Consider the following 11,536-nt stretch of genomic DNA (forward strand, 5'->3'; position numbering starts at 1 on the left):
CCCTCAATAATCCCCCCCCGCTCCCCCCCCCCCCCTACTTACCTGGCATGGACCCCAGGTCCCAGTTGCTACAGGCTTCAACACCCGGGAAAGGGCCAACCAGAGACACTCTGGCAGGGTACCAGAGCATCTCTGTGGAGGACCGAGCCTCCGGTTGCCTCGGGGCACAGTCCGGGACAGTGTCCTTCCCTGTTTTTATCTGCTGTGGGTTTTTTTGACCCCTGGATATCCAGGGATATAATTTTGCCTCCGTTCTGCAAGTTTGCAGCACGGGGAATGTTTTCTCATTCCCGCATGTGCCTCTTGCAGCATCTCAAAAAGCTTTGAGATGCTGCAAGACGCACGTGTGTGCTCATGTGGATGCACCCTATGAAACTACATATTATGAACAAACCAAAAACTACGTTCAAAGGTACATGCCAGCTTTCTAACTCATGTTCATGATCAGTCTTAGGCACTTACAGGGCCTTCCCTCATTTTTGTAGTTTTATGGTACTTTACAATCCTTAATGTATTTGTTATCAGCGTCCTGTGAGACAGGGCAGTGGTATCAATCCTGTTTTAGAAAAGAAAAGCCAAGTCCTGATCCATAAAAAGCAGAAACCCACATCCTGCATATGTCTCAGAAGGTTCATTCTAACCATGAGGTTCTAGATGATGGAGGGCATGCCCCTGTTGAAGCTGTGGCACTGTGCTGATAAAATGCAAGATTCATTGGGACACAGAAGCTCTGTCATCCAGTTTTGATTCCTCTGCCCTCCCAGATGTAAAATAAAGAAATGGCCTATACTCTGTTTTTTTGAGAGGGATGACAGAAGCACCAGTGTCCAGAGGAGCAGTCTGGGCTCTGTATCCTGATCTGATGTAAGCTCCTTCCCACAGCCCAGCATGAGGCCCCTAAACCCTGGAAAAGACCAGGATTTATTGTACGCTCCTTTCCTCAGTGCTCCTTACTGCCTAGCTTATGCAGCTCTTTGTCCAGTGCTCTGGCTGCTGTGAATCCCATTCTGAGGCACTTAACTCTCCTCATATATTTGTTCAGGGAGTGCAGATACCTAACATGGATTCTTTGGGGAGCCAGGGAACTAGAAGGCCTTTTGTGGACTAAGCCCTGGGTGACTTGCTCTGTGCTGCATTGGACATTTGTAACAGAGAAAGGAATGGAACATGGCTCTCCCTCGTTCCATGCCAGCATCCCAACCCCACCAGCCTATTCTTCACTTCCTAAGTTTTATAAATTAAGGTTGACTTTAAAGAGACTTCAGGGTCTTGATGTGTTGCATAATTATGGCAGTAAAAACAAATGTATAGTGACATTCTTGGTTACGGATAGATAACTATTACACCTCTATAATTTCACAGCCCAACCTTATTAGATGGAAAGCCATTACTATGATTTACTGTGTCATTAAAATTTTCTACACTTTACCACACCTTCCATTTAATTAAATGGGAGGCAGAAGGAAAGGAGTGTTGCTTTTGTTAAGATTCAGTGTTATTACACAATGGTCAATTAGTGACAGAAGCAAGACTAAGGATTTGTATGTAATTTTTATGTTGAATCCAAACTGGCTGGTTTCCCATCCTATCAACATTAAGCTAACTACCCTAAACAAATGATTGACAGGAACAAAACTTTTATTAAAAAAGCTTTGCAAAGGCATAAATGAAGTTCACACTGAAAATAGCATGAAAATTAGGGTGCAGAAGCAGTACATGTTATAAACTCGGCCATAGAATAAAGCCAAATAAATCCAGATTATTTCAAAAAAGTTTTTGCAGGAGTAAGTACAGTTTTAAGATGACCAGATGTAAATGTTATTATGGAGATGGACAGGACTGGAGAGTGTAAAATAGGGCAAGTCATATAATCTCTGTGCCTTATCTTCCTACATACAAAATATAGATAATAATATTTGCTTTCTTTTAAGAGATTTATGTTCAATTCAGAAGATTTGCACTGAAGTGATATACTTTGAATCATTTAGCTAAATACCTACTGTTTCAATGGCAAGGCAAATGAAATAAAAATTAATAGGGGAATTAGGGCAACTTATTAACCAAAAACTGTCTAAAGATATTCATTAACAGCTCTTGTCTACTTGTGTCTTTACTTCTTTCCTTTAGGAATTTAGATTGTTTCAATTTTGTTTTTGTTTTTTGGGTTTTTTTTTTTTTTTTATCCACTAGCTATGCAATTCATACTAATTTGTACATTATAAATTACATGGAACTGGCTAAAGTGTCAAAGGAATTTTGTTCAAAGAAACAGCAGTAAAGAGCACACACAAGTTAAAGGATCAATGCAAAACTATGTTCTTATCAGTTCATTTAAAAGTTTGAGTTACAGAAGTATGAACTGTTATCTACTACCAAGACAGATAAAATGCTTTTTTAGGCCAGTAGTTATAGGATTTTAACCAATACACCATTTAGCACTGTGCCCTTTAAAAAATGGTGTAGAATTTCAGCTTTCCCCCTTCAAAATTTTATCAATTTAATAATAATAGTAAGAAATAAAATTGGCTCATAGTATCAATTAAGAAACTGAAATCATTAACTGTGGAATCTATGTTGAAATCTTTACACTTATCCAGTCTCTCAAAATACGCTCTTCTGCAAGGCCGCTTAAAACATCTTTTCTTCTCCCATTACTGTGTTGCTCAGATTACACTAAAGACTAATGTGAAGGCCAGAGGAACATCACAATTTCACCCATATTTTTCAAGCATCTGTAATTTTTCCACAGGTGTTGCTATAGGGGCAAAAAGGTTATGACCCTAAGGTCAAGTCGGCTGGCATTTAGGTGTTACTATAACAGAAGGGACTTAAATAGCAAGGGTGTGCACATATGGTAAGGACTGCATGTACACACTTCACTTTATAAGCTGATTTTAGAAAGGAAGCAAAGCAGCCCCAGAAACTTGATAAATTCTTTAAAAATATGCAATGGACTACTTTCTTAGACACTTTCTGAAATAACCTCAGCAATCAGTTAAACAAGGAACAAAAGACAATGAACACTTAACATAAATATTTTCATGGTACTAAAATTAGTTTCAAGATGTGCCTAAAGAAAAATATTAGAATTTCTGCAATTCAGAAGTATTCTTTTTATAGGATAAACCCGCTTTTACATGTAGAAACTTTAATGTTGCACAGACCATAAAACTGTGCTCCATGGAAATAAAAACTCAGTGTAATAGCCTGAACTAAAGCCTCTGAAGCAATTAGCTCCTCTTTTTTTTTTGAATCCCTCAGAACCCTGCAGTCTAAAATGTTGCAGGATATGTTTTTACCCAACAATTGACCTTACTCCATCATCTGCTTGACATTTTATCTCTCCTATATACTTAACTGGCAGCCTGCAAGGCAAGTTAAAAAAAAGCTACTTTGATTTCCAACTTTCTCTGCAGTCAAGGACTTTGCAAGTAAGTTGGTGCAGTGACACTGCATTCACTCTGGCAATAGAGTATATCAGCCATCTGCATTGTTAGCAAGGTTAAATTCCAATGTCATCAGAACTGCATGGAATCTATAAATCACTCCAAGAGTTTCTGAATTACTGTTGCTATAGAAAGAGGAGGAAAATATATCACATCCAAAAGTCAAAAACTGCTTGTTACATACTGTATAGAGAAAGTCTCAACCTGCTTCCTGAGTGTTCCTAATCATGTGTGGGAGTAATATCATGGGGAAGCAGGGTTGGGTTTTTTTAAGAAGTGCCAAGACATCTGGAATACTAAACAGCAACAGTATCAAGAAATGAACCCTACAATGTATTAGGAATCTTTGTGATTTTTTTTCCTGTTCTTTGTAAAATGTTCAGAAACTAGGGTGATGACTGCAGTATGGAACAAAACATTTAAAAGTTTCAGCATAAAAAACCCTTTAAGTGACATGTCTATTTTAAAAGCAATTCATTTAGTGGTTTTAAAAAGAACCTGAGGGAATGAAAATCAACTCTCACTGAATTTCAATGGGAACTGAGTACCTCGCTTCCAGGCTCCTTTGAATACTCCTACCTACAAATGCTTTGTGAGAATCCTATCGTTATTATTACATTTTACTGGCCAACAGTGAGTTTTTATCGTCTCTTGTAGTATTCCTGCTAGCAGATATTTTAAAAGTCTGAATAAAATACTACGGATGTTACCTGGTAAAGAGCAGAAAAACTGCATTAAAATCAGGGGCATGTATGTGCTTATTCAAGGTAGGCGGGAGGAGAGCACACATTCAATAAGCCAGCAACACTGCTAAAAAATTAGTCTATATTTAAAGTGAGTACTTTAGAGCTCTGAGCACATTCATGCTCTCTGAGCTGTCAGTGATGCTGTGTCAGGGTCATTAGTTCCAGTAAATGCACTGCTCAGGCTTTTTTCTTGAGCAGAAGAGTTGAAGTCATAGTTTCTCTCTCATACTTGTATTGCAATAAATGACAAGCAGGTAAAAATGCAGCTGCTATCCCCAGAGTCCTGCATTCCTATATTGTATTGACCATGTCATTATTTTAAGTAACAGAATAGATTAGTTGTGTGTTGTTATTCTCTTACATGGAGCTGTCCTCTTATTGGAATAGCTAGTTTTTGCTTCTGCAGTGACCTGAAGAATTAACAGGATTGTTGGGTTTTTAAGCCTTTTAAACTCCCCCACCCCCCGACAAAAATACACCTTGCCACTAGCTGATATGGGAAACTCTCAGTAGTGGAGAAAAAGTGATCATAATTATAAACTGGCAATTGTACAACATAAAGCTCCAGATAAAATTTCCTACTCAAGAGAAAGGGGAAAGGCGAATTCCACCTCTTGTGGGAAAGATACTATAGCAGATAAGTTTCACTCTTTTTTGGGAGCATTCCCTTAGCCTAGTTCAGCTAACAAGCATACATGGGACAGTGTTAATGTAGGTTACCAGCCAAGGGGCAATTCACTTGGTAATACTGTAGTCCCCTTGAGTGCCTCAGCTTCGCTTCTGTTCTTGGGATTTAATGTGAATTTTGTTCAATACAATTTTGTCCAAAAAAAAAAAAAAATATCAAGAAAATGCAGTACACAGATACCATCTTCAATTTTAGTGAGGTTATTTAAAGGTACAGAGATTGTCTTACTACAGCTGAGCAATTCAAAATTAATTTTGAAATATTTACAGGACAAATCTTTGTTTGCCTATCTAATTAAACTACCTCTCCCCCTCCTCTGGTTGTAAAAGTCTGATGGGCATGATCAACAAGAAGGCTTTAGATAAACTTCTCCTTAAGAGATATACTTATGGATAGGTATTTTAGTATATTCTATAAACTAAAGATTCTCAATACCAAAATAATCTCCTCAATGTTATCAAAGGCCAACCTAAAAGGGAAAAGGATGCTAGAAGATTCTGGGAGCTGGGTGGAATGAGAATGAGCTCATCAGATACCCAGATCCTTCACTAACAGAGCTGGTGGGAGTGAGGGGGAAAGATAGAGTCAGAGTACAATGACAAATTTTCAACATTTAGAGTTGCTTGTTGAAAGCTTTGGGAAACCCTTTCACTGTATATGCCAGGGCGACATGATACAAGGCTATGGAGGATCTATGCAGAAGTAGAGGTTTCCATTTCATAAAGGAGATTTCAGGGAGATTTGAAACCACATGCTACATGTGACTAAAGGGTATCCAGGGATCTTGACCAGTGCAGATTTCCTAGTTCCAAAAATGCATGAACTAGGAGCATTTATGATGAACTAGGAGCAGTGTGGAAGTGGGTCCCATGTGGGAGCAGAGGCAAAGAGAAGGCCCCCAGAGATTTGTGTCCAAATCCATTAACATCATCACCCAGATTCTGTACTGGGTCACAGTGTTTTGCAGAAAGCAAGTACACATTCAAAGCAAACTCTTACAGCATATTGCCTACAGTTAACGACAATATGAAGTCTGTCCTGCACAGTAACAGGATGAGAATTATTAATAGGCCCCTCCATGTTTCACTGTTGTGCCTCTTACCTTCAGTTGCCTTGATTAAGTACCCATTCTCTTTGTTTGGTGGCACATCCAGCAGCTGCATTACTCTGTCCAGGAACCCATGGATAACTTCAAACCCAGGGTTCTTATTGTAATAAACAGCACAGAGATGCCTGTAGTTCCTGGCACCTACATCTGCAAAGGAAACAGAATGGTTGTATTTTATTCATACTTCATCCTAGCCTTTTGTATAAATTCTCCTAACGTTAGAGAAGATAACACTACAGTTGAAATACTCTCCTGTATTAAAAAGAAAAAAACCCCAAGTGTATTAAAGAAACATGCCTTGCAAAGAACTCGGAATGATTCTGACACATAATTGAAACCTAGGGAATTTAAATCAGATTAGCCAAAATATACATATTCAGCAAGCAAATGCCAAGTTCTTTAGTTTTAACCTTTACAGCTTTTAAGGTTGGTGGTAAGACTAGCTATTTATGAGACAGAACCTTTATGCAATACAAAACAGGTCCAAAACAGAAGTAGCCAATGTTGTTACCATACTATTGGATGGTCAGCAGTCTATGCAAAGAGAGCCCTTGGTCTAAATCCAAGTCCAAGTAGACAGGTTACCACATTACAGAAGCCATAACTGATGTCTTTTTTGGTAGCCTTAGAAAAACAAATTGCTATGGAGCATGCACTGTATGTTCAAAAAGCCTTTTGGGCTAAGACAAAGGCATTAGCAAGGCAGAGCAGCTACCAATCGCCCTGTACCTGTTCTGTGCCTATCCCTCTCTAAGGCTACTGAACCTAGCATCTCATTTCCAAAATTAGGTACCTATACTATGTGCCGACACAAAGCACTGTAACTGCATTAATGCAAAACATGAACTCCCTTTACTGTAAGTTTAGTTTAGATTAAGTTATTCGTTTCAACAGAATAAATTACTTTTTCATATCCTAAAGTACATCTGAAACACACACATACTAATCTCTCATCACATTTGTATGCCTTTCCAAGCTAAACTACCTACACCTAGCACTGCCTTTGAAAGCTATTCACACATTTTCACTGGTACAAACTTGTTTTTCATTTTTTGATAGGAGCAGTCTAGAAAAAGAATAAGCACTCCTGGTCTCCTAGGATGTCTGTCCACATCTGGTGAAATTACTGAGCAGCACAAGAAAACACTAAAGATGTCTATCTACATCCCAGCTCTCAAAAATTGCCTTCTCTCCTGTGGTTCATCTCACCCATGCTTTCAGTAAGTCCCTGGTTGCCTGAGCCATGGGGGTAGTTTGCAGATGCTAGGAAAACAGTTCTTCATCTCTGTGCCACATACCTTTTCCTCTAGAAAAGAATCTCCTGCTAACAAAAAGACAAGGCAGGGCCTGATCTCCTGCAGGGTCTTACGTAACAGAACTTTAGAGTACTTCAGTGCTTTTCTTGCTGGTTGGACTTCTCTTCCCCATCTCTGTCTTTCCTCTTAAAGATGATTCAATAAAGGGAAAGTGTCTGTTTCTCATCTTTTTTGAGATGTGCCCATCTCATCGAGGAAACACTGCTTACTTCTGGTCTAAAGTAGTGAAAGTGTCTCCCTGTACTGGGTATCTTTATAAATAGTCTCAACTACAGGCTCTCTCTCTAAGTACATCCTCTTTGGGGGCCAAGGGCTGTGCTTCACCTGCCTCGTATCTCCTGTCACCTCTTTCATTGAACATCTACAGCTAGCCAGTGGGAAATACTATAAGCTGCTATGGATTGTAGTGGCTCACTGAAATAACCCATATCTGAACCTCCTTATTAACAAATAGGAACACAGCAGTTCCCAATATGAAACAAAGTCCAAAAAATAGCACTCAGGCATAATGCATCTAAAACAAAGTTAATGCTGGATGACACAATGAGGCATTTGGAAAAAACAAATAGATCAGAGCACACCAACACATCACTGAAGATGTCATCAACACCCAGTGGTGAAAGGATGTGCAGTTTTGGCACCTCTCGGGCTCTTGGTTCTGGATATCCAAATAACAGTTGTAGGTAGAAGTATATTCTTTTCCCTCTGACTCAGCCTAGAGCTGGCCAGACATCTATCCACGCGTCTCTGATGAAGACCAAGCAGCAATGAATAATCTATTAATTTGTCACCTCCGGACTAGATTAGCGCAACTCTGAACAATAGGTCAACCCCAAATAGCTAATCGGTGCTATTGCCTGAGCAGGATGCAATAGTTTGCTGATCACAAGAGGTCAATGGGAGCTCCTTGCACTTGTGCTTCATTTTCTATTTAGACTTCCATTTAAATGCCACATGCATTCTAGAAGTGGCTTGTAAAACTGATTTGGAATCTCTGCCACAAAGAATACCAGAAGTTATTAATGCCTATTCTTCAGACACTAGAATTAAGGAGCAGTTGTCTCGACAATATGGCCTAAATACTGCCAATCCACCTCTCTAACATAGCTGAGATAAACTGTGAATGTCACTGAAGTTGTTCTGGAATGCATTTTTTTTAAACAGCCTCTCTTACAGACCAAGAAGACTAATGGAAATCGGTCAGATTTTCACTTGATTATTACTCCTAGACCCCATGACATCCTCATAGCTGTTCTGAACAAAAAGAATGAAAGGATCAAAATATTTAAAGTGACTGATAATTCTTATTTCCAAACTCATTTTACAAACCTTTGAGTAGCCAGATTTGCTTTCATTCATCCCTTCCAAGCTTTCTAAGTGCCATAAAACTCTGTTCTTCACAACGTTAATGTATTACATCACAGAAAGTTCATTCCCTGTACACGATATGTAGGAAGGGGGATGGGAGGAGATGGGTGGTGAGGGGAGCAAGTGGGGAATGACAACCCAAGTACTAGGAGTTTTATGCCAAACTAGGGTTGGTTGGAAATGCCTCAGTTCTTTATAACTCATTTAACAGACCTCTTGTGTCATGCCATGAAACAATTCTGTTTTTAAAAGGCCTGCCAAGTATGTCAGCCTGAATTACATATGTATTTCACAGACTTCAAAGCACTGCCTAGAGATGCTGCTATAAAACAATCTGAAGGATGGGCAGCAGGCTAGGAATCTATGAGCCAGAGAATGTAATACAACGCAAAAACAATGGTGCATGCTGCCCTCTAGCAACCTAGAGAGGCTCTAGAAAAATAGTGTTGGGGTTTAAAACAGGCCACTTGCTCGGTTTAACTCTCTTTCGCAATTAATTTCACAAAACACCATGTTTTGTATACAGTTAAACTAAGGCCCACAAGACAGACTGTGAAAATGCATTCAAACATGACTTCAGCTGGGTTCACTATTCCCAATACATGACCACATTCTCAACCACATTAAAAGACTAACTACCAACTTGCAAACTTCTACGAGGCTCTTAGCCAGAGGTCACCTTCAGCCAGATGAATAAAATTAAATTTTTCAACATAGTAAGGGATGGCATAAATTCTTCACTCAGGCTACTGTGGTCACGTAGGCTGCACTAGTATAAAAATAGCACTAGGAATAATTTTATCAACAATACAATGAAAATACAGATGTGCACAGTCCTATGCAACTGATACTTAAATCCTTTGTATTCTTCCTCCCTTCTCCCCTGTCCCAGTTGAGAAGGAGAGTTTTTACTCAGATTTGGTTTTATTTAGTCATATTAAATCTAGCACACATTTTGCTGATTTAGTAAGTTAACTTTTATGTCTGATATGTCTGAGGATAAGTGTGTTCTGGTCACTTTAGTAAATGAGTTATGTGTAAGAAGATATTTTTATTAAAAACCAATGTGCTTATCCAGTTCCATTCGTTCATACATGAATGACTACAGGATGCTACTTCAAATATTGTTAATGTCAGTGCTCTTTTGACCCATACTTTTTAAATTATTAATTGGACATTCTGCATACCAAAAATATGAAATAATAAAATTAAATTAGTCAGACTGATGACATAAGCCTTCTAAAGGAAATCTCATTCCATATGTGAAAGTGGGGCAGCCCTGTATCTTCTAACATCGGCAGAATTATTGATTATTTTTCTTTTCTTTCCTTTCTCCCTCCCATTTGTGCATTAAGTTTAGATTTCAGGCCTGATGGTGAGTTTGGGAAACACCCATTAAATAAAAATATTGTAAATCATAGCAAAAACAGCTTTTTGTTTATATTCTGGTAACACCTAAATTATGTTGGGCATTGTCCAAATGCACAAGAATACAAAATCACTGCCTCAAAGAATGTATGTGATCTATAGCAGTGATTCCTGGTAAATTTCAAGTGTGCAACAGAAATAGGTTTTTTTATATAATTGTTAATCAAGCCTATGTATAAATAAGTAAAAGATCTGAAGTTAGAACACAAGAAATAACAGTAATCTATTTAACCAGTGACTTGCATGCAGCCGGAATAAATGTTCTCTCTACTGCAATGTAAACAGCCCAACTCCTCATGAAGAATGACAAAGCTTTTTGCCATCTGTACCACATTTTGTGCATGTTGGCAGACTTACTGCCCAGCAAGAAATGAGCTAGGACCACCAAACTGTCTGTATTTAATAAAGATTCTGCATGCTTTGCTAAATCTGATTGTTTTTCTTGGCAATTTTTTTCTTAGTAATCCACAAATTAAGTCCATCAACAGAGCAATTTACTTGCCATCTTGTTTATGCCTTATGTAAACCTTTGTTTTGCAGACACTGAATAGCTTAAATGCAAGCACTAAAAACAGAAACCAAATAATGACACAGCAAAACCATTTCTGCTGCTGTATTAAGGTAGCAGCAACTGTAAAACAGCAAAAATTTGCCCCTGGGTGGCAATACATCTCACTAGAACTTGCTCCCAGAAAAATATATCTCCCCAGATTTCCTTTAACTGGTGGCTTGGTGGGAAAGGGTAACTGACTTGGTAACTGGATTTGAAAGGTTTTTGCTTGTTTGTTTTTGCTTAAGTTTAGATTTTTGGAATGTGCTCTTAGGGCTCAGGATATTTTTACGCATTTTCCACATGAAAATGTACTTTTAAAGGCTGGGATCATGCAATCAACTCCATGCAGAGACATGCCTGCATCTAGGCAAAATCTCAATGAAGTCAATGAAATATGAACTGGTTGCTCTGTCTATTTTAAATATAATAAAATTAAGGCTGACAAAAACAGGCTTATGTCTCTCATTAATGTTTCCCAAGACGGTAATATAGATGTTTGGGGGATGTCTAACACCAACCATTTGATGATTTTTTTCCCATGTGGACCTGCCCTGATCATCTTGAAAAGATCTGCTAGTAAACCATGGATGCAGGGGAAAATGAACGCAGCACCACTACTTAGCTAGCAAAGCCCAAACTTGTAAAACAAGCTTTTTTACTCTAATGAGTAATGGGTCACCAAATCTCTCAGATCAATTATTCATAATTATTTTACTAAACTCCCACAAAGAAAAAAGGGTGCATATTTAATGGTGGTATCCTGGGCTTCTTAAATAGGTTCCTTACCTTCAGACTGTGGTGGTTCAGAATTTGCCTCTCCCATTTTTTCTACACAGTTGGACTTCAGCACCTACTTGGATTTTTTCAAAAAGCGGTGTGCCCA

The 11,536-nt window shown here is 38.6% G+C and overlaps 1 protein-coding gene across 1 annotated transcript in view; it reads right to left on the reverse strand.

Moving 5' to 3' along the window:
- The window catches only part of FARSB (phenylalanyl-tRNA synthetase subunit beta), a 54,817-nt gene that overhangs the window by 23,857 nt on the left and 19,424 nt on the right, over positions 1 to 11,536 (reverse strand). The window contains exon 16 of the mRNA XM_006016539.2: positions 5,983 to 6,135. Coding sequence (XP_006016601.1) covers positions 5,983 to 6,135 — 153 coding nt within the window. The remainder of the gene's footprint in view (positions 1 to 5,982; positions 6,136 to 11,536) is intronic.

The sequence above is a fragment of the Alligator sinensis genome, unplaced genomic scaffold (genome assembly GCF_000455745.1).
Source record: "Alligator sinensis unplaced genomic scaffold, ASM45574v1 scaffold187_1, whole genome shotgun sequence".
Classification (NCBI taxonomy): domain Eukaryota; kingdom Metazoa; phylum Chordata; order Crocodylia; family Alligatoridae; genus Alligator; species Alligator sinensis.